This window comes from Salmo trutta, chromosome 9, assembly GCF_901001165.1.
Source record: "Salmo trutta chromosome 9, fSalTru1.1, whole genome shotgun sequence".
In the NCBI taxonomy this organism is placed as follows: domain Eukaryota; kingdom Metazoa; phylum Chordata; class Actinopteri; order Salmoniformes; family Salmonidae; genus Salmo; species Salmo trutta.
Window position 1 is genome coordinate 5,488,554 of NC_042965.1, and position 24,629 is coordinate 5,513,182.

Below are 24,629 nucleotides of genomic sequence, written 5' to 3' on the forward strand. Positions count from 1 at the left end.
TTTACAGTACTGTGAGGGTTCTAGTTCTGCCTCTCTCCTGCATTTGGCCACAAGTTCTCATCAACATCTCATCGTATGTCTTCTCTGGTGATGCATCTTGGAAAGTATCTTCTGGAATGTCTAATCCAACCCTGGCAGTCTTCAGGAGAAGTGTCTCCACACCCGCTTTCATGGCATCCAGTAAGGACATCTGGTCATGTGGATGATTGTCATAAACCTTCCACCTCCACGCAGAGAAAAACTCTTCTATGGGGTTTAGGAAGGGGGAGTATGGAGGCAGGAATAGTACTGACATCCTGGGATGTGCAGCAAACCAGTCTGTGACTACAGCAGAGTGGTGGAATGCCACATTATCCCACACAACAACAAAGGTAGGGGAGTTTCTTGCCCCTCTCTCCTCTGCTGGCACAAGTTGATTATGCAGGTCATCCAGAAAATAAATGAGCCTCTCTGTATTGTGGGGGCCAATAAGTGGTTTGTGTAACAGTAAACCATCATTGGACAGCGCTGCACACATTGTGATGTTAGATCCTCTCTGGCCTGGGACATCCATGGTTGCTCTCTGTCCAATCACATTTCTTCCCCTGTGACGTGTTTTTGCCAGGTTGAATCCAGCTTCATCCACAAAGATGAAGGTATATTCAGTTTGTCTGGCTTTCTTCTCCATTACTCTCTAAAATATAGTAAATCCACAGTTTTACAGTACTTTACATTATGCATAAGGTGTATGTACCCTGTTTGGTTATTGAACAGACATCTTACCTGGACATATTGATACCAGAGCTCTTTCACAAGTTCACCATTTCTCTTAAAGGGTACATTGTACAACTGCTTCATCCTTATTTATGTTTTTCTAGGACTCTGGCAATTGTCGTTGTGCTGACCGTATTCACATTCCCAAAAGTGATATCGTCTGCCAGCACTCTGTCCCGAATTTCCCGCAGTTTTATTGCATTGTTGCCAATTACCATGTCAACAATGGCAATTTCCTGCGCATCTGATAATATTCTGCCTCACTCTCCTGTGGGAGCAACCTTTGGATTCTACTGAAAAACACAAAACAATAAATATATTTCAAAATGTCAGTACATGTAAAAATGTGAACATACTGTATTGTACTGTAATGTGTAGTTAAATTATCATTGAAGGATGCACATCTCACCTGTTGTTTTGCCGGATAATTTGTACTATTGATGCTACTGTTGAACGCTGCAGATTTGGTTGCACCCTTAAACCGGCTTCTCTCAAAGAGAGACCAACATGGTCAATAATTGTGTCCACTTTTCTATATGTTTCAATCTGGTTACTGCAGAAATGCACGACATTAGCCATCATTCTGTTTTGAATGTGTTTTTAACAGTTTCGGAAACAGTGTGTTAGCATTTGAAAACATGTGCTGCAAATATATAGTTTTGCAGGTGATGGAGTATGAATGAGAAAAGAGTTCATTGATTTCGGAGAATGTGGTCATTGAATGTATTTTGTGTGAAAGCAATGAAAAATGATTCACTGTTTGGTCCACATACACTTCTGTTTCGCTGATTGTGTGAATAGTTTTGACAATGTGACTTCAGTTTTGACCAATGCATGTTAGCAATTGAAAAAAACTGTAACTTCACATAAGATCATGTGATATTCATATGGCTTTTCCATCTAAAATGACAAAGAATATTTCAGTCATTCTTCCTTTTGTTAACTGTTCCATGAAATTCATACAGAGCTTCTAAAAAGTTTATTCTGAGAAGCTCCTTACTTTCTGGGTAACTGGAAATTGCATGTGATTGCTAAACATGCTTTCTGAGGGCTTTTATGATAATGGAGGGCTTTTATGATAATCCACTATGCTGATCTTAACCCTGCTGTGCACCGTATGCTAATAGTAAGTGAATTAAATATCATTAGCCAGCCCCTTGGGGAAGAGTGCTTATGGAAGTACACTAACCAGAGCTAAGCTAAGATACGGACTTTCTACAGGGATGGAAAGTTCTCCACTAACTAACTACCCTGATTCATAACTATTTTCAAGTTAGATTTTTTTTGTAGAATTCCTATTGAGGCTTTTTTTTATAGATGAGGACTCTAAGAAGGTTATCTAATGGAAGAATCACTACTATCAACTTGGCTCAATTACAGATGACTCAATAAGAAATAGGATAACATGAGTGTAATTCTTTCATTCATATGTGCGTGATCAAATGTTGTTGACTTGTTTAGATTTTTGGCAGTTGTTTTGAGTTCTCGTTCTATGACAAACAATTAAAATGTTAGGTGAAATTTGCTGTTGCAAGGGAGAACAGCAGAAGTCTGATTGGTTCAATGAAAAGAGAGGCACTAAAAGTGATGATCTAAGCTTATAAAAAAAGGGGTAAAAAGAGAACTTAACAAAAAAAGAAAGACAATTGGAGATCAGTCAACCTAAGAGTGCTGACTAGGCATGATCAATCAATCAATGCAGCAGGAGTCACAGCAGTCAATGAGGAAGGAGAAGGGTGGGATAAAGTCTTGAAATCTACATGGTTCTGTGTGTGTGTGTGTGTCTTGTTGCACCACATTATATATTACCTTAAATGGGAGTTAGTGTTACGGCACTGTGTGTGTGTGTGTGTGGGGGGGGGGGGGGGGGAGTGAGAGAGTAAGAAAGTGGTTGAAAGGATACATGACATGTCATATGATTTTACTGCTGATAGGTAGAACACACACACAAATGAGGGGAACACAAGATACCAAGTGTAGAAATATCCTACCTGCTGAAGTCGTCTCCTCCTCACCATCTGCTGCTGTAGAGATAGAGGGAGGGAAAAGGGGAGGAAGGGAGAAAGGAGAGAAAGAGAGAAAGATATATAATTGTGAGGTAATTAGAAAGGATTTAATGGTGTAACTCCATCATGAACACTGAATGTTTTGCATTTGCAATGAACTCAATTGGATGAGGGACAAACACTAGGTTACAGTGCCTTGCAAATGTTTTCATTCCCTTGGCATTTTTCCTATTTTGCTGCATTACAACCTGTAATATAAATTGATTTTTATTTGGATTTCATGTAATGGACATACACAAAATTGTTCAATTTGGTGAAGTGAAATTACATTTTTTTTTTTTCATTTTTAAATACAAAAATGTGAAATGGAAAAATAGTGCGGGCGTATGTATTCACCCCCTTTGCTATAAAGCCCCTAAATAAGATCTGGTACAACCAATTACCTTCAGAAGTCAAATAATTAGTTAAATAAAGTCCAACTGTGTGCAATCTAGGTGTCACATGATCTCAGTATATGGGTTAGATTCCCACGCGGGACCAGTATGAACGAAAATGTATGCACTCACTACTGTAAGTCGCTCTGGATAAGAGTGCCTGCAATATGACAAAATACATACATTAGACTAATATTGCAAAGGGCAGACTGGGACAAGAGTTTGACTCTGGTGTGTTATCCACACCAAACCACATCATTGTGCGCGCCATAAACTTACCACCTAATTTTGGGTTGACAATTAGACTATAGTTGCTATATATTACTGTCAAAATAACATACATCTTTATGTGCACTAACTAATATCATAGGCTAAATAATTTGGGGGTCAACACCTGAGGAAGTGGAAACACATGAACTAAATAGATTGCTAACTTTAAATGTAATACCCAGTGCTACTAGGTACAGTTGAAGTTGACATATACCTTAGCCAACTACAATTAAACTCAGTTTTTCACAATTCCTGACATTTAATCATAGTAAAAATTCCCTGTCTTAGGTCAGTTAGGATCACCAATTTATTTCAAGAATGTGAAATGTCAGAATAATAGTAGAGAGAATGATTTATTTCAGCTTATATTTCTTTCATCACATTCACAGCAGGTCAGAAGTTTACATACACTCAATTAGCATTTGGTAGCATTGCCTTTAAATTGTTTGAATTGGGTAAAACGTTTTGGGTAGCCTTCTACAAGCTTCTACAATACGTTGAGTGAATTTTGGCCCATTTCTCCTGACAGAGCTGGTGTAACTGATTCAGGTTTGTAGGCCTCCTTGCTCGCACATGCTTTTTTAGTTCTGCCCACAAATGTTCTATAGGATTGAGGTCAGGGCTTTGTGAGGGCCACTCCAATACATTTACTTGGTTGTCCTTAAGCCATTTTGCCACAACTTTGGCAGTATACTTGGGGTCATTTCCATTTGGAAGACCCATTTGCAACCAAGCTTTAACTTCCTGACTGATGTCTTGAGATGTTGCTTTAATATATATATATACATAATTTTCCTACCTCATGATGCCATCTATTTTGTGAAGTACACCAGTCCCTCCTGCAGCAAAGCACCCTCACAACATGATGCTGCCACCCCAGTGCTTCACGGTTGGGATGGTATTCTTTGGCTTGCAAGCCTCCCCCTTTTTCCTCCAAACATAACAATGGTCATTATGGCCACACAGTTCTATTTTTGTTTCATCAGACCGGAGGACATTTCTTTAAAAAGTACAATCTTTGTCCCCATGTCTAGTTGCAAACAGTAGTCTGGCTTTTTATGGCAGTTTTGGAGCAGTGGCTTCTTCCTTGCTGTGCAGCCTTTCAGGTTATGTCAATATAGGACTCGTTTTACTGTGGATATAAATACTTATGTATTTGTTTACTCTAGCATCTTCACAAGGTCCTTTGCTGTTGTTCTGGGATTGATTTGCACTTCTCGCACAAAAGTACGTTCATCTCTAGGAGACAACGCGTCTCCTTCCTCAGCGGTATGATGGCTGCGTGGTCCCATGGTGTTTATACTTGCATACTATTGTTTGTACAGATGAACGTGGTACCTTCAGGTGTTTGGAAATTGCTCCCAAGGATGAACCAGACGTGTGGAGGTCTACAGATTTTTTCTGAGGTCTTGGCTGATTTCTTTTGATTTCCCCATGATGTCAAGCAAAGAAGCACTGAGTTTGAAGGTAGGCCTTGAAATACATCTGTCATGGTGAGTGCTACTGGTGGAGAAATCAGGTGCAGGAGAGCAGAGAGTTGTGAACAGGCGCACACTTTATTTGGGTAGAGGCAACAAAACAGACAGACGCCACTGCGTCAAAACCTCCAGCCAAAGGATAAAGTGCAACGCGCGAAACAGTCCAAACAAAATGAGCAAATGTTACAATAGACAACCTTTGTGAAAATACCACGGAAAATACGGGAAAAACCCCAGTCTAGCACGTACACACGAAACACGTAACAATTACAATTTCACACAAAGACATGGAGGGGAACAGAGGAATAAATACATGCAGTCTGATTAGGGAATGAAAACCAGGTGTGCAGGGAACAAGACAAAACAAATGGAACAATGGAAAAATGGAGCGGCGATGGCTAGAAAGCCGGTGACGTCGACCGCCGAACGCCGCCTGAATAGGAGAGGAGCCGAAGTCATGACAACATCCACAGGTACACCTCCAATTGACTCAAATGATGTCAGTTAGCCAATCAGAAGCTTCTAAAGCCATGACATCATTTTCTGGAATTTTCCAAGCTGTTTAAAGGCACAGTCAACTTAGTGTATATAAACTTCTGACCCACTGGAATTGTGATACAGTGAATTATAAGTGAAATAATCTGTCTGTAAACAATTGTTGGAAATATTACTTGTCATGCATAAAGTAGATGTCCTAACCGACTTGCCAAAACTATAGTTTCAAGGTTTTACTGCTAACCTACAAAGCATTACATGGGCTTGCTCCTACCTATCTTTCCGATTTGGTCCTGCCGTACATACCTACACAAGACGCAGGCCTCCTAATTGTCCCTAGAATTTCTAAGCAAACGGCTGGAGGTTGGGCTTTCTCCTATAGAGCTCCATTTTTATGGAATGGTCTGCCTACCCATGTGAGAGACGCAGACTCAGTCTTAACCTTTAAGTCTTTACTGAAGACTTATCTCTTCAGTAGGTCCTATGATTAAGTATAGTCTGGCCCGGGAGTGTGAAGGTGAACGGAAAGGCTGGAGCAACGAACCGCCCTTGCTGTCTCTGCCTTGCCGGTTCCCCTCTTTCCACTGGGATTCTCTGCCTCTAACCCTATTACAGGGGCTGAGTCACTGGCTTACTGGTGTTCTTCCATGCCGTCCATGGGAGGGGTGCGTCACTTGAGTGGGTTGAGTCACTGACGTGGTCTTCCTATCTGGGTTGGCGCCCCCCCCCCTTGGGTTGTGCCATGGCGGAGATCTTTGTGGGCTATACTCGGCCTTGTCTTAGGACGGTAAGTTGGTGGTTGTAGACATCCCTCTAGTGGTGTGGGGGCTGTGCTTTGGCAAAGTGGGTGGGGTTATATCCTGCCTGTTTGGCCCTGTCCGGGGGTATCATCGGATGGGGCCACAGTGTCTTCTGATCCCTCCTGTCTCAGCCTCCAGTATTTATGCTGGTCAGTCTGTTACATCTGGAGTATTTCTCTTGTCTTATCCGGTGTCCTGTGTGAATGTATATATGCTCTCTCTAATTCTCTCTTTCTGTCTTTCTTTCTTTCTCTCGGAGGACCTGAGCCCTAGGACCATGCCTCAGGACTACCTGGCATGATGACTCCTTGCTGTCCCCAGGCCACCTGGCCATGCTGCTGCTCCAGTTTCAACTGTTCTGCCTGCGGCTATGGAACCCTGACCTGTTCACCGGACGTGCTTGTTGCACCCTCGACAACTACTATGATTATTATTATTTGACCATGCTGGTCATTTATGAACATTTCAACATCTTGACCATGTTCTAATATCCACCCGGCACAGCCAGAAGAGGACTGGCCACCCCTCATAGCCTGGTTCCTCTCTAGGTTTCTTCCTAGGTTTTTTGCCTTTCTAGGGAGCTTTTCCTAGGGAGTTTTGCTAGCCACCGTGCTTCTTTCACATGCATTGCTTGCTGTTTGGGGTTTTAGGCTGGGTTTCTGTACAGCACTTTGAGATTTCAGCTGATGTACGAAGGGCTATATAAATAAATTTGATTTGATTTGATTTTGATTTTAGTTTGTTAACAAGAAATTGTGAAGTGGTTGAAAAAACGAGTTTAATGACTCCAACCTAAGTGTATGTAAACTTCCGACTTCAACTGTATGTATTCATCCACAAGTAAATGTAATGTCCTAAAATAACTTTGCAGTTGTAGGCTAATACCCATGAGACATATAGATCTACAGTGTCTTGCAAAAGTATTCCTCACCCTTGGCAATTTTCCTATTTTGTTGCATTACAACCTGTAATTTGTTTGGATTTCATGTAATGGACATACACAAAATAGTCCAAATTGGTGAAGTGAAATTAAAAGAATGACTTGTCTCAAAACATTTGTGCGTGCATAAGTATTCAACCCTTGTGCTATGAAGCCCCTAAATAAGATCCTGTGCAACCAATTACCTTCAGAAGTCACATAATTACTTAGATAAAGTCCACCTGTGTGCAATCTAAGTGTCACATGATCTCAGTATATATACACATGTTCTGAAAGGCCCCAGAGTCTGCAATACCACTAAACAAGTGGCACCATGAAGACCAAGGAGCTCTCCAAACAGGTCAGGGACAAAGTTGTGGAGAAGTACAGATCAGGGTTGGGGTATAAAAAAATATACGAAACTTTGAACATCCCACGGAGCACCATTAAATCCATTATTAAAAATTTTTAAGAATATGGCACCACAACAAACCTGCCAAGAGAGGGCCGCCAACCAAAACTCACGGACCAGGCAAGGACGACATTAATCAGAGAGGCAACAAAGAGAGCAAAGATAACCCTGAAGGAGCTCCAAAACTCCACAGTGGAGATTGGAGTATCTGTCCATAGGACCACTTTAAGCCGTACTCTCCAAAGAGCTGGGCTTTATGGAAGAGGGGCCAAAAAAAAGCCATTGCTTAAAAGAAAAAAAAGAAAACACGTTTGATGTTCACCAAAAGGCATGTGGGAGACTCCCCAAACATATGGAAGAAGGTAATCTGGTCAGATGAGACTAAAATGTAGCTTTTTGGCCATCAAGGAAAACACTATGTCTGGTGCAAACCCAACTCCTCTCATCATCCATAGAACACCATCCCCACAGTGAAGCATGGTGGTGACGTTTTTCCATCGGCAGGGACTGGGAAACTGGTCAGAATTGAAGGAATGAAGGATGGCGCTAAATACAGGGAAATTCTTGAGGGAAACCTGTTTCAGTCTTCCAGAGATTTGACTGGGACAGAGATTCACCTTCTAGCACAACAATCACCCTAAGCATACTGCTAAAGCAACACTCGGGTGGTTTAACGGGAAACATTAATATGTCTTGGAATGGCCTAGTCAAAGCCCAGATGCCAATCCAATTGTGAATCTGTGGTATGACTTAATTATTGCTGTACACCAGCGGAACCCATCCAACTTGAAGGAGCGGGAGCAGTTTTGCCTTGAAGAATGGACAAAAATCCCAGTGGCTAGATGTGCCAAGCTTATAGAGACATACCCCAAGAGACTTGCAGCTGTATTTGTTGCAAAAGATGGCTCTACAAATGTGACGATCGTCATAAGGAGTAGACCAAGGTGCAGCGTGTTGAGTGCTCATGATAAATATTTATTATTATACTCAGAACACTATACAAAAACAACAAACAAAGAAACACGAACGTCACGTTCTGCAGGCTTTACAGAGCTGTGCAAAAACAAGATCCCACAACTGAAAGTAGAAAAAGGGCTGCCTAAGTATGATTCCTAAATCAAAGACAACGATAAACAGCTGCCTCTGATTAGGAACCATACTCGGCTCAACACAAAGAAATAGAAAACATAAAAATGAACATAGAAATACAAAATCTAGAATGCCCACCCAAATCACACCCTGACCTAACCAAAATAGGGAAAATAAACGGCAATCTAAGGTCAGGGCGTGACAACAAAGTATTGATTTGGGGGGGTGAATAGTTATGCACGCTAAAGATTTTTTTTTTAAAGTGTCTTATTTCTGGTTTGTTTCACAAGAAAAAATATTTGGTAGGCATGTTGTTTAAATCAAATGATACAAACCCCCCCAAAAAATCTATTTTAATTCCAGGTTGTAAGGCAACGAAATAGGAAAAATTCCAAGGAGGGTGAATACTTTCGCAAGCCACAGTATACCCTCGCAATGGCCGGTGCGCATTTGAATGCGAGTTTGCATGACCGGCTGGCCGTTGCCCGCTGATCAGCAAGGCTCATTATATATTTAACAAAAATAAAACGCAGCATGTGAAGTGTTGGTTTCATAAGCTCAATATAAAAGAACCCTGAAATGTTCCATATAAACCAAAAGCTTGTTTCTCTCAAATGCTGTGCACAAAGTAGTTCACATTATTATTTCTTATTTGCCAAAATAATCCATCCACCTGTGGCATGTCAAAAAGCTGATTAAACAGCATGATCATTACACATGGGCATCTTGTGCTGGGGACAATAAAAGACTACTCTAAAATGGGCAGTTTTGTCACACAACACAATGCCACAAGTTTTGAAGGAGCGTACAATTGGCATGCTGACTGCAGGAATGTCCACCAGAGCTGTTGACAGATAATTTAAGAAACCTCCAACGTTGTTTTGGAGAATTTGGCAGTACGTCCAACTGGCCTCACAACTGCAGGCCAGGTGTAACCACGCCAGTCCAGGACCCCCACATAAATCTTTGTCACCTGCGGGATCATCTGAGACCAGTCACCCAGACAGCTGATGAAACTGTGGGTTTGCACAACCGAAAAAGGACAATATACCTTTACCAACACCTCTCTGTATTTTGATACTTTGGCTAAATAGCCCAGTGTTTATTTATTTACATAACAAATTACTATAGGAATAAAAATCACTGAATTACAAAAATATCTCTATATGTAATTATTGGCGGAGAGTCACGTCATATAATGTAGGCCTACCGTAGTCAACATGAGTCTCACTAGTGTTGAGTAATATGCTGTTAAAAGTGGTGTAGATCTTATTTATTTAATAAAGAGCAGATTGAAGTTAGAAGCAATTGGATTTGAAGCAATACTCTGCAACTATTTTAGCACTGTTTCGCACTGCTCTGAGACAAGCATGGGGACTGTTCTTGATAATTCAATGACATTTTTATTTTTACTGAATTGACCCCCGGTCTCATGCGTGCCCACACAACACAGGGATTCTTTAGCTAAATAGCCCAGTACTGTACTCCCGACTGTCATGTTGTACAGCGCCATATTTTCCGTTCCATCCTAATGGAAACCCAGAGGGTTTTTCATTTTTCTTAGAATAGAAACTCCATAATATTAATCAAATTAATTATGCAAGTACCAGTCAAAAGTTTGGAAATACATACTCATTCTAGGATTTTTCTTTATTTTTTACTATTTTCTACATTGTAGAATAATAGCGAAGACATCACAACAGTGAAATAACACATATGGAATCAGTTAGGAACAAATTCTTATTTACAAGGACAGCCTACTCTTTCCTACCCCATTGGGGAATTGAACCCCTGGTCTCCCACATGCCCGCATTCTCTAGTACAGCCATTATTGAAGGCTATCAAAAACTTCTCAAAGATGCTCTCGGGTGGTCAAACTAGCACTAACAAGCATAAATGGTACCAGTGGTTCACACTTAAATAACGTGCCATAGAATTCTTCGGTACCATGCAAGCTGCGCCGCAGTACGCTGCAACTTTAGACGTTCCGCTAGCGGAACACCTGCTCCAATATCCAATGATGGGCGTGGCGCGAAATACAAACTATTTTACAGACAAGACTCTCCTTTATCTAACCACACTGTCCGATTTCAAAAAGGCTTTACAACGAAAGCAAAACATTAGATTATGTCAGCAGAGTGCCCAGCCAGAAAAAAATCAGACACCCATTTTTCAAGCTAGCATATCATGTCACATAAACCCAAACCACAGCTAAATGCAGCACTAACCTTTTATGATCTTCATCAGATGACACACCTAGGACATTGTGTTATACAATACATGCATGTCTGTTCAATCAAGTTCATATTTATATCAAAAACCAGCTTTTTACATTAGCATGTGACGTTCAGAAAAAGCATAACCCCCGCAAACTTCCGGGGAATTTACTAACAGTTTGCTAAATTACTCACGATAAACGTTCACAAAAAGCATAACAATTATTTTAAGAATTATAGATACATTACTCCTCTATGCACTCGATATGTCCGATTTTAAAATAGCTTTTCGGATGAAGCACATTTTGCAATAATCTAAGTACATAGCCCGGCATCACAGGGCTAGCTATTTAGATACCCGGCAAGTTTAGCCTTCACCAAAATCACATTTCCTATAAGAAAAATGTTCTTACCTTGCTTGTTCTTCGTCAGAATACACTGCCAGGACTTCTACTTCAATAACAAATGTAGGTTTGGTCCCAAATAATCCATCGTTATATCCAAACAGCGACGTTTTGTTCGTGAGTTCTAGACACTATCAGAATGCTTCTTCACGGTGTCGTACATGGCGCATTGGCGTGTCAAAAATGTCTAAATATTCCATTACCGTACTTCGAAGCATGTCAACCGCTGTTTAAAACCAATTTTTATGCCATTTATCTCGTAGATAAGTGATAATATTCCGACCGGGAGTATGCATTGAGCCTAAACAGCCGAATAAAATTTATCCTCAGGAGCGACTCGTGCACGCGCCTCATTCAAAGGTCCTCTGAGCAGCCACTTACAAAAGGCGATAATGTGTTTCAGCCTGAGGCTCCCTCGTAAACCTTCAGTTATTTCCCGGGCTCTGAGAGCCTATTGGAGCCCTGGGAATTGTCACGTTACAGCTAAGATCCTTACTTTTCAATAAAAAGATACAAGACGCACGACTCCTTGTCAGACAGGGTACTTCCTGCTTGAAACCTTGTCAGGTTTTTGCCTGCCATAGGAGTTCTGTTATACTCACAGACACCATTCAAACAGTTTTAAAAAATTCAGAGTGTTTTCTATCCAAACCTGAACAATAATATGCATATTCTAGCTTCTGAGTTGGTGTAGGAGGCAGTTAAAAATGGGAACATATTTTTTCCAAAATTCTCAATACTGCCCCCTATCCTCAAAAGGTTAAGAACAAATTCTTATTTACAATGATGGCCTACCTTGGCCAAACCCTAACCCGGATGACGCTGTGCCAATTGTGTGCTGCCCTATGGGACTCCAAGTCCCAGCCGGTTGTGATACAGCCTGGAATCAAACCAGGGTCTGTAGTGATGTTTCTAAACTTTGTTTACCGACTGCTCACACAAATGGACTGTTACAAACCTGTTATTTTACACAGACCACACCAGGCATTTCAGCTATATAACAAAGGAGGACAACGAAAAGAACCAGGAAAATAAGTTTGATGGTAAAAATGTACCAGAACGGCACTGTCATGGTCCAGGGCAGTGAGGCTGCACTCAGCTCTTTGGTACAAGACTTCCTCACCCTAGGAAATATAACAGAGAAAAAAAGGACAAGAACAGCACTCTGACCTCTCCCCTCACCTCAGGAACTCCAACTGCAGGAACCCAGGCCCAGACCCACACAACAGGTCTATCCTGTTGAGCAGCACCCAAGCTAAACCACCTCCAGCCCAGACACAGCACTTCACAGAACCAGATCAACCAGTACAGGACACAGCTGAAGAACTCTGTCCAGCAGCTGAGAGAGAGCCTTCCCACAGCGCTTGAGGAGGTAAAGGCCACCATGAGGAGAGAGCTAGTGCAGGTAAAGGAGGAGATGGCATATTAGTTGTCTGTCATCAAGAGGGTGCTGCAGCATAGAGAACAGCCCCAGTGACCAACCCTCACCTACACCCCCCGATACCGACCACCCTTTACCCCCAGTCAACAAGGAGGCTCAAATAGGGACAAATACTACAGAGAGAAGCTCTCTGCCCCTCCCGAAAACCCCCCAAACACCCCTCCTAGTACACAGGCCCTGTGTACCCCAGCACCACACCGTAAACCCACTATTCTGGTAAAGGCCACTGCAGTGGCCATCCTCAGAGACCCCTACCAGAACACTGCACCACCAAGGAGCCCCAGGCCCCCTCAATGCCCCACCAGACCCAGCGTACCCCACAGAACCCACACACCACCAGTGCATCACCACCTAGATCAGCTCAGCCAGACTGGACCGGGCCCAGCCTACTACCCCGCACCAGACCACCACCTCTACCAGACCAGAGAGGAAGCCCCCCGGCCCAGGCCTGGCCCCCTCCACTCCACAGGGCCCAACAGCAGGACCAGTTCAGATTGGTCATCAGAGGACAGGATAACTTTGTAGGGTTGAGTGAGACTAAACTGCTCCTCCAATACATCTGCACTAAACACACACACACACACACACACACACACACACACACACACACACACACACACACCTATTGTACTGAAAGTTTACTTGTTCAATTAATAGGAATATGTATATACACAGCTGTTTAAAAGTTTGGGGTCACTTAGAAATGTTCTTGTTTTTGAAAGAAAAGCTACTTTTTTGTCCATTAAAATTATATCAAATTGATCAGAAATACAGTGTAGACATTGTTAATGTTGTAAATGACTACTGTAGCTGGAAATGGCTGATTTTGAATGGAATATCTACATAGGCATAGAGACCCATTACCAGCAACCATCACTCCTGTGTTCCAATGACACGTTGTGTTAGCTAATTCAAGTGTATAATTTTAAAAGGCTAATTGATCATTAGAAAACCCTTTTGCAATTATGTTTGCACAGCTGAAAACTGTTGTTCTGATTAAAGAAGCAAAAACACTGACCTTCTTCAGACTAGTTGAGTATCTGGAGCATCAGCATTTGTGGGATAGATTACAGGCTCATAATGGCCATAAACAAAGAACTTTCTTCTGAAACTCGTCTGTCTATACTTGTTCTGAGAAATGAAAGATATTCCATGCGAGGAATTGCCAAGAAACTGAAGATCTCATGCAATGATGTGTACTACTCCCTTCACAGAACAGTGCAAACTGCCTCTAACCAGAATAGAAAGAGGAGTGGGAGGCCCCGGTGCACAACTGAGCAAGAGGACAAGTACATTAGTGTTTAGTTTGAGAAACACATGCCTCACAAGTCCTCAACTGGCAGCTTCATTAAATAGAACCCACAAAACACCCGTCTCAACGTCAACAGTGAAGAGGCAACTCCGGGATGCTTTTCTTTCAAAAACAAGGACATTTCTAAGTGATCCCAAAGATTTGACCGGTAGTGTAGGTAGAGTTATTAAAGTGACTTATGGATAGACAATAACAGAGAGTAGCAGCAGCGTAAAAGAGGGGGGGCGGCAATGCAAATAGTCTGGGTAGCCATTTCATGAGATGTTCAGTAGTCTTATGGCTTGGGGGTAGAAGCTGTTTAGAAGCCTCTTGGACCTAGACTTGGCGCTCCGGTAACGCTTGCCATGTGGTAGCAGAGAGACCAGTCTATGACTAATGATGCAGTGAATTAACTGAGAGACAAAGCACGCAGGGAATTCTACGCCATTAAAAAACAAATTCTAATTGAATTACCTAATTTGACAAAAACTGCATGCAGAGTTCTGTAAGATTCTCCTATGTCCAGAGTAAATCTACAAACAATGCATGCAGCACAGAGTAGGGCTAATATCCACAAAAAAAATAGCAATTACGTTTTGGAAACATCTAAAATAATGACCCCCTCTCATATTATTACCAAGCCCTGCAATACCAAGAGCTGAGCAAAGAAAATAATCCCCTCATCCAGCTGGTCCTGGGGTTGAGTTCACAAACCTGTTCTTCTAACACACTGAAGCCTCAGGACCAGGCCATCCAATCAATCAGATCAAAACAAATTACAACACAGTCAAAACAAAACTACATTACTTATTGGGAAACACATGCTCAAGCACAAAACAAAATGCAGTGCTATCTGGCCCTAAATCGACAGTACACCGTGGCAAACAATTTGACCATGGTTACTGATCAAAACTATAGACAAACCTTGACAAAGCACATCCTTGCCATTGAGAAGGGTATGCTTATTGCTATAAGCACATGCTTATTTTTAAGCTTTGGCAATATGTACAGTGTTATGTCATGCCAATAAAGAAAATTGGGGAGAGGGAGAGAGAGAGAGGGAGAAAAATCAGGGCTATGCTGACCTCAGTATTCAAAGTTGTGATGATGTCGCAACATTTCCCTCCATTCCACACATTGCAGCTGCAAACATTGTTTGCGGGGCCTAAGCAGTCACTTATGTTGCTTATGCCTAGGGCTGGCCCTGCATTAAGGGTTGTGTTTTTATTGTTTACCAGAAACACTAATGTTGATGCAAATCATGTCTTTGTTTTGATGAACATATTAATTGTTGGCCATTGTTATGTCAAGTGTGCAATAGCTTTGCCTGTGAAGTGTAACCTATTATCAGTCTGTTCATTGAAAAGTTAGGCGGTGTATTATCGACGACATGTTGTGAATGGTTTATGCCAGGTTAGGACAGGTCCTTTCGTCCACATGCCCATTCTCCTTATTCATGAGGAGCTATTAGGCCTATAGTTACTAGCTCTGACAGATATACTCAGATGTGTGAGTGTATTCTATTGCTAGGCCTACTGTCAATTGTATAGACATTTTGCCTTTATACTCGAGTCGAGTTAGTAGGCTATAGTATTGAACAAATAACTAATTGGTTTTCAACCAAGTTAAGAATTTTGTCATCTATTTTTCATAATTTTGCCATTTGTATACATTATATCTCTGTATCTAGTCTCCTTATCACTCTCTCCATTGTAAATAACATTTAATTCCAAGCAAGGGGCATGAAATCAGTGACAGATTGGACATATTCAGCCATTCTTGGAGGACAAAATTAATGGAATATAAAGACACTTCATGTGTTTTCAAAGCCTGTTGAGCATTTCAGGAAAAACTCCTGGCTCCTCTAACGTTTATCATCTGGACAGTGTCATAGTGTGATTACCGTATTATGACAGCTCATCTGTTAGCTGAGGGTTGCCACAAAACACACACATTTGAATGAACATCCATGAAAACCTATACAAGGCCCCTAAGTAAGCATTTCACTGTTGGTCTACACCATACACGCACATACAGTACGTGCACACACTTACGCACACCCACACCCAGAGAGACAGACAGAAATGGGCTATTCCAATGATATATTGTCCAGGCCAATTTAAACTCCTATGTCAAATGTGTGTTCCAAAGATGACGGTAAGCCCAAGGTTATCTTTGGCTGCAACTAGCCCACCAACACTGAGGAATTGTCCTGGACAGCAAACACAAAAACATGGCCAGCGATCCAGACATACAGTTGAAGTCGGAAGTTTACATATACTTAGGTCGGAGTCATTAAAACTCTTTTTCAACCACTCCACAAATTTGTTGTAACAAACTATAGTTTTGGCAAGTCGGTTAGGAAATCTACTTCGTGCATGACACAATCTTTCCAACAATTGTTTACAGAGATTATTTCACTTATAATTCACTGCATCACAATTCCAGTGGGTCAGAAGTTTGCATACACAAAGTTGACTGTCCCTTTAAACAGCTTGGAAAATTCCAGAAAATTATGTCATGGCTAGAAGCTTCTGATAGGATAATTGACATCATTTGAGTCAATTGGAGGTGTACCTGTGGATGTATTTCAATGCCTACCTTCAAACTCAGTGCCTCTTTGCTTGACATCATGGGAAAATCAAAAGAAATCAGCTAAGACCTCAGAAAAAAATGTTGTAGACCTCCACAAGTCTGGTTCATCCTTGGGAGCAATTTCCAAATGCCTGAAGGTACCACGTTCATCTGTACAAACAATAGTATGCAAGAATAAACACCATGGGACCACGCAGCCGTCATACCGCTTAGGAAGGAGATGCGTTCTGTCTCCTAGAGATGAACGTACTTTGGTGCGAAAAGTGTGAATCAATCCCAGAACAACAGCAAAGGACCTTGTGAAGATGCTGGAGGAAACAGGTACAAAAGTATCTATATCCACAGTAAAACGAGTCCTATATCGACAGCAAGGAAGAAGCCACTGCTCCAAAACCGCCATAAAAAAGCCAGACTACGGTTTGCAACTGCACATGGGGACAAAGTTCGTACTTTTTGGAGAAATGTCCTCTGGTCTGATGAAACAAAAATAGAACTGTTTGGCCATTATGACCATCATTATGTTTGGAGGAAAAAGGGGGAGGCTTGCAAGCCGAAGAAAACCATCGCAACCCTGAAGCACGGGGGTGGCAGCATCATGTTGTGGGGGTACTTTGCTTCAGGAAGGACTGATGCACTTCACAAAATAGATGGTATCATGAGGGAGGAAAATTATGTGGATAAATTGAAGCAACATCTCAAGACATCAGTCAGGAAGTTAAAGCTTGGTCGCAAATGGGTCTTCCAAATGGACAATGACCCCAAGCATACTTCTAAAGTTGTGAAAAATGGCTTAAGGACAACAAAGTAAAGGTATTGGAGTGGCCATCACAAAGCCCTGACCTCATCCGAAAGAACATTTGTGGGCAGAACTGAAAAAGTGTGTGCGAGCAAGGAGGCCTACAAACCTGACTCAGTTACACCAGCTCTGTCAAGAGGAATGTGCCAAAATTCACCCAACTTATTGTGGGAAGCTTGTGGAAGTCTTCCTGAAATGTTTCAGCCAAGTTAAACAATTTAAAGGCAATGTTACCCAATACTAATTGAGTGTATGTAAACTTCTGACCCACTGGGAATGTGATGAAAGAAATAAAAGCTGAAATAAATCATTCTCTCTACTATTATTCTGACATTTCACATTCTTAAAATAAAGTGGTGATCCTAACTGACCTTAAACAGGGAATTTTTATTCGGATTAAATGTCAAGAATTGTGAAAAACTGAGTTTAAATGTATTTGGCTAAGGTGTATGTAATCTTCCGACTTCAACTGTATGTCTGTGTGTGCATTTGTGCGTGCATGAGTACATCTATGTATGATCATTCATACAGTATGCTGTTGTTGGAGCTAGTTGGATGAGGATGAATTATTCTCTATAATGTTATTTTATTGTGGCTTGCCAAGAAAAACATGTTGTTGACTTTGCTCAGCTCAATACAATTTGGACTGGGGGCATAACAAGCATTCATTACTACAGCCCTATACATTTAAATTGGAGAACTAACAAATGCTCAAATTAACTATTGTTCTATTTTATTTTCCCAATGCCTCCAAACATTTCTGCATATTGTTGATAAATACTATGTTTTTTGTTACGTTGTTTGGTAAAAATGGCTTACAGCAAGACATTTTACACTACACAATTCCATGAAATAAGATTTGCATAAGAGTTTAGTTGTCATTTCCCTAGCACCACAATATAAATAAACTCAAGCAATGCTGACAACATTATAAAACTACTCAAAGGCTTGACCATAGTGGGAAAAGTTCCAACCTCACTTTTCTTACAATTTGCAAACGCTTAAGAGAAAATAACATGACTCTTGCATTATCAGTCATACAACTTGCAATTATTGTATCCTGTCAAAATCTTCACCCTCTAAACGGTTTCAAATTGCACAGTTTTCTAATTAAATGGATGTGGTGAGATTTGCCTCTTCCACTACAATTGTAGTCTAGGGCTTATTTTGTGACAAGTTGGCAGTAACTTCAAAGTGCAGTTCTATTGCTTGTGTGTCTGTGTCTATATACATATTTTTTTTTAAATAAGCAAGGAAGGAGAGGCGACCCAGCCTATTTTATTGTGGCAGAGTGGCACGTGTCAGTAAGCCACAGCAGATGTTGCCTGCTTGGAAAGTGCTGTTGAGGAGTTGCTTTAGAGTTGCTGAACAACAGCAAATTGAAAAAGTACTGACAGATGTAATAGTAACATAGGAGTACTCAGAAAGTAGATGGAAGGATACTGCCTTTCTGTACAGAATGGTATTCAGGACAGACAAACTGAAATATGTAATCAGATTCAATGTGAGTCTGTAGATCCACATATAGCATGTTTAATTACTGACAAATCCAATATGTTCAACACAGTAAAATCCCAAACAGTAGCAGTGCATTAATGACATGTTAGAAGCAGTATTATACTTAATAAGTTGCCAGATAAAAATAGAAAGTATAAATGTCAAGACTGATCAAAACTGCAATAATCATAGGTCAGTATTAAAGCAAACTGATCTTTAAGATAGTTTCTGATAAATAAATAAAATTATACGAAAATAGTTCTTAGCAACCATTTTAAGATGCTTCACCATCCCAAACTATTTTCTCCTGCTGAACATATTATGTGTGCTTTGGCGTCCTGCAGTACAGTTGTTTTCGCTGTACCAGACATTCTGGTCAACTTCTCCTATAAAACACAACAGTCTATGTCAGAGTGATTTAAGGCTGCGTGATCTGAGACATCTGGCTGTGTCTCGCTCCAGATCAGACTCCCTTCAACTGCACACTCATGGGTCTATTGTGCTTTTCTTTGCATTGTATTTTGTTTCTATTCGTCTTTAATTGTTTCTCACTTCCTTTCAACCACTGTGTGCACTAAACCAATGTGCTATCATTATGTGTGCTGGGTTATGGAAATATAATTAACATTATGCAAAAGAGCTGAATATTAGGCCTAACACTTGTTTCATACAATCTTTGAGAGAAAAAAAAATCTAGAACCTAAGAGGGTTCTATGGCTGTCCCCATAGGAGAACCCTTTTGAAGAACCCTTTTTGGTTCCAGGTAGAACCCTTTTGAGTTCCACATGGAACACTTTCCACAAAGGGTTCTATATGGAACACAAAATAGTTCTACCTGGAACCAAAAAGGGTTCTCCTATGGGGACAGCTGAATAACCATTTCGGAACCCTTTTCTCTAAGAGTGTAAACTTCAATTTGGATGCAGCTTAGTGAAGATGTTTTCAGTGGATATCTGCACAACTGATCTGTTCTCGTGCCAATTGTTGCATATGTTTTCTGAGGAAAATAAATACAGTTGAAGTCAGAAATGTACATAAACATAGTCTTAACTAGTTTTTCAGCCACTCCACAAATTTCTTGTTAAAAAACTATAGTTTTGTCAAGTCGGTTTGACTATGGTTTGCAACTGCACATGGGGACAAAGATCGTTCTTTTTGGAGAAATGTCCTCTGGTCTGATGAAACAAAAATAGAACTGTTTGGCCATAATGACCATCATTACGTTTGGAGGAAAAACGGGGAGGCTTGCAAGCCGAAGAACACCATCCCAACCCTGAAGCATGGGGGTGGCAGCATCATGTTTTGGTGGGTGCTTAGCTGCAGGAGCGACTGGTGTACTTACAAAATAGATGGCATCATGAGGTAGAAAGATTATGTGAATAAATTTAAGCAACATATCAAGACATTAGTCAGTCAACTTCTGACTTCAACTGTGCATTGTTTGAAAATGTTTGGCCAATTGCAACCACTGATGGCCACTAGATTATCACCAGCTGATATCTGATTAAATCATCAATATGGTCTCAAATCACCTGCACAACTGATCTCAATTGCAACCATCATCCACCACCATTTTACCCCACCATAGCGTTGATGTTGGGGTTATCTTTTAGTCCTGATTGCAACCAAACATTTTCAAGACGATTTCGCCCTCTGGTGGGTATTATCATAGGGACATTTTAATCTTGCTTCTTGAGCAGACTTTGTTAAATCATCCTATTTGACAATCATTCTGTACAACTGAAATAAAGTCTTTAACAATTTTCTCGTTTACCACCGCAAATCTACTATGGCAATGAGCCATACCCTGAACACTTTATGAATGGAAGAAATTATGGGGTAGGATAATTTTGTATCCAATTTATGTAATTCATTAATGATTTAACTTTTAAAATAAAATGTGGTCATTTCTTATGAAGAGGGTAAATGGAAATATTCCTGAACTGTAGGCTACACGTGACATTTGAAACTAAATCGTGATTGTGTTGTATTTTGAATCAAATGATATTGTATTCTAATAAAAATGATTTAAAGTTGCACAAATTGTGTGTATGTATGTATATATATATATATATATATATATACAGTATAACTCTGCTCTATTCTTCTCTGAGCATGCACTTTGTAGCCTATAGGATCATTTGATTGAGACCACACTAAATAGCCAATAGGCGCACTTGATATTTGCATCCAGTGGAGAATCAGAAACGAGGGGCAGCATTGGGCACACATCAATATGTACCCTTATAAGCAACTCATTCTAAAACATATAAATATATATATATATATATATATATATAAATGTTATCAATTGCAAATTACATGACCCTTCCCTGGACTGGATTTTACAAATACTAAACTCCCGTTGACTAAAATTAAAAAAGCATGACCCTCCCCCATTTTCCTCCAGGTACCCATTCTGTAAAGTTGTATCCATTTCAAAAATAAATAAAATACTAAACATATCCTACTCTATGTTTTTATATTTTCACAAACATGTATTTGCAGGCAGTCTAACTGTTTTGTTATGACAGGCTAGAAATGGTATACAATCTCCCTTCAGTGAGAATTAAAAATCAGACATTGAGTAAAATGTGTGTAGTTCACAATGGCAAGCCAAACCAAACAAATGGACGCACTGACAGCATTGCAAGATACTGCAGAATTTAGATGAGCTGGAATTGGATGTAGGATTGGATATTGAGCCTGATACCGACATTGCTGATGACAATGGGTCCACATCTGATTCTGATGTTGACTTTGAAAGCCTCCAGCTCTGAGCCTCGCCACAGAAAAACCAGAACAGGGCCAACTGAGAGGGTGACCCAAACGACACGGTGAAACAGGAGTCTGGGAGGGATGGCACAGTTTGGGTGGAAAATAGCGATGAGAGCGCATTTAACCTGCGCCGCTTTTTCCTTTCTACTTTGTCAAAAGAAGCTTTAACTGGACTGTATTACTTATTATAACTCTAGTCTACTTGTTGTTTATGCACTGTCTATACATACAATTGTTTATTGCATACAATTGCACTAGGCTATTTATCAAACATTGGTGCTTAGGCCTAACTTAATGGGAAATAATTTAACATGTGCGCCTTACTGGTTGATAACCACTTTTATTTTACATTGTCAAAATAAGCTGTAACTGTAACTAATCTGATCTACAAATAAAATGTATCCAATGTATTACATTGTAAGAAAAACAATTCCTTTGTAGTATAAAACATATCCTTACATACATTTTATGTACTTCAAAATATACTATACACAGGTATTCAAAATAAACAAAATATTCTTAAGACTACATTCAATCAGAAACATTTTTTCGTTATTTATTTAAGTTGATAACAAAACAGTAGATATTATGTGTATGTGTTACGTTCCCCAGTTTCTGTGTTGTGGTTTGTGTATTTTCATCTATGTATTTCAGGAAATGGCTTCCTGAAATTCTCTCCAAGCAGCTGATTGGTCGGCCCCCATTGATGATTGGAGAGCTGACCCCGCCCCCTCGTCAGGACGCAGCTGTCTCAAATTACCAACTCCTTCTGAAGCTATATAAGCCCCAGTTCTGTTACTCAGAAGAGAACCGGATGATTGCTGAGAGAGGAGGCTGATGGCTATTATGTTGGTTGTTGCTAACAGACATGAGTGTGTCCTGTGTTGATTGTGGCTGGGGAGCTGATTGTTAAATTCTGTGTTCAGAGTTTTCTTAAGTATCGTGTAGCTGCTGATTTGAGGTATGTGTGTGCCAATAGAACTGTGTTTTTGATTATTGGAATTGTTACATTTGTTATGTTTCATTTGTTCCCAGGGGGTAAGGGGAAGGCACCTAGGGAGTGCTTAGGCAAGAGGCCCGCGGGCATACATAACCCATAGTAGTTTACTGTCTATGCACACTAGGTAAGACCTGGGCGGACCATCCCCTGTATTTTGGTTAATGCACCAGGTGGTGTTAGTTAGGTAAGTAGTGGGTAGGCAGGTAAGGTAGGAGAGGGGGCTTTGATATTTACTTTCTTTTCTTTGGTTCCGTCCAGCCCATTTTCCCCAAAAATTAGCGTGCGACGGAATAAATGACCTGTAAATGGAATTCTCTGCCTTTTGTCATCCTTGTCATCCTACTCACACCTACAGTCCCATACCTCTTTCACACCACGTTGAGTTGTAGCAGGGTGTTGCGTTCCCTCTTCCGAGAGGCGTGCGTACCAGTATACTAGTGGGGAAGGCTGACAACATTCTCTAGGAGATGCTTATGCTGAAAGGCCCAGCAGTTCTCGTGTTAAACCCAATTTCACATTTCTGAAAGTGTAAGATGTTATCACTGTCTTAACAGAGAACGGAAGAGGAGTGTTGTCACCTCTTTACCTCCTGAGTGGCGTTATGCACAGTATGTGAGGATGGCTAGGGGAGGTTTGCATTCTAGAGCCATAATTATTATGCTTAATGTTATGTATATGTTTATTTTTTTTGAATATCTAAGCACGCCTCTTGAGCCGTCTGTATCCTGACTGGTTATTTTTTTGTTTTTGAAAAGTAGGCAATTACGAAATGTACTGAGTAAGACTCATATTCCTTTCAATCTTTTACCCAGATTTTAGCAGAGAAGCATGTTTTTTCTAGGTCTACCAACTTTGCTAGCAGGCATGCAAGCTAAGATGGTGAGATAAGCTAATATGTTGAGACAAGCTTACTACTCTAACTTTATTGATAGCCTAAAATGGCTTTTTGGTAGCTAGATATAAGGTTGGGAGATTGGGGACCTATCGGGGCTAGCTAAAGCCAACTTAATAAAATTTGCTAGATGTCTAGTAGTATTACAGAGAAACAACAATGTTTTGCAACAGGACAAATCTGCTTGTGTCCCCTATGGGCATGACTCCTCTGCTTCTAGATTCCACATGACTTCCAGCTGTTGATTCTCAGTCACTTCACTGCTCAGCCCACCCACTAAGTCTCACCGATTGTTATGTTATAGAACAAAGGGAGGAGTGATATCTAGGCGAGATGAGCAGTTGTTTCTCAGAGCGTGTAAGCGAGAGAGGGAGAAACGGAAGTCTGTCTTTTCTTCTCATTAAATCCAGCAATACAGTTGCCCTTGAAGATTCTGTCACATGAAAGTTCTAATAAATAATTATATTAGCTTACCACTCACAAGGCATCCTTTTTTTTTACCACTCAACCATCTTCGTCATTTGCCAAAACATTGTATTCCTCTGGATGCCTCACTAATTGGCTGATCTGTTTGTCAAATTACAGGTGTTTGAGAAAGGAACAAGTGACTGTGATTGGATGACTATCACAACCAGATCTACTCTAATCAATAGATACTTTCTGTTTTTCTTGAGTTGTGCCCGTATTTGTCACTCACTATTTCCTCAAATTATACTGGGAATGTCATGGTTTGATGTAATTCTTTACCTACTGTGAATGGCTCCATGGGAAGTCCATTCTCGGGAATGCATACACTAGTCAAACCAAACAAATTGAGAAGTTCAGTCTTTTCCTGCGTACATCAATCATAGTACCACATGAGGGGAGGTTAGTCAGTCTGACAAGCCTCCATCTCCAATTATGAATATTTAATATACATCTGTTTCTCTCTATATACTGAACACTTTTTGTTATATTTCTGGCACACTAAAAGCAAAGCATACAATTCAAGTAATATTATTTCATGCACATTCACCACGTTACATCTGTCAATGATTAGTAGATGTCACGTCCTGACCATGGT

At 40.5% G+C, this 24,629-nt stretch overlaps 1 protein-coding gene across 3 annotated transcripts in view; it reads right to left on the bottom strand.

Moving 5' to 3' along the window:
* Nucleotides 1-24,629, bottom strand: part of LOC115199761 (EGF-like repeat and discoidin I-like domain-containing protein 3) — a 301,549-nt gene that overhangs the window by 198,852 nt on the left and 78,068 nt on the right. For 2 of the 3 annotated variants that reach the window (XM_029762172.1, XM_029762170.1), the window contains one exon: nt 2,745-2,777. In XM_029762172.1, coding sequence (XP_029618032.1) covers nt 2,745-2,777 — 33 coding nt within the window. The remainder of the gene's footprint in view (nt 1-2,744; nt 2,778-24,629) is intronic. The other variant, XM_029762171.1, reaches the window with a different exon arrangement.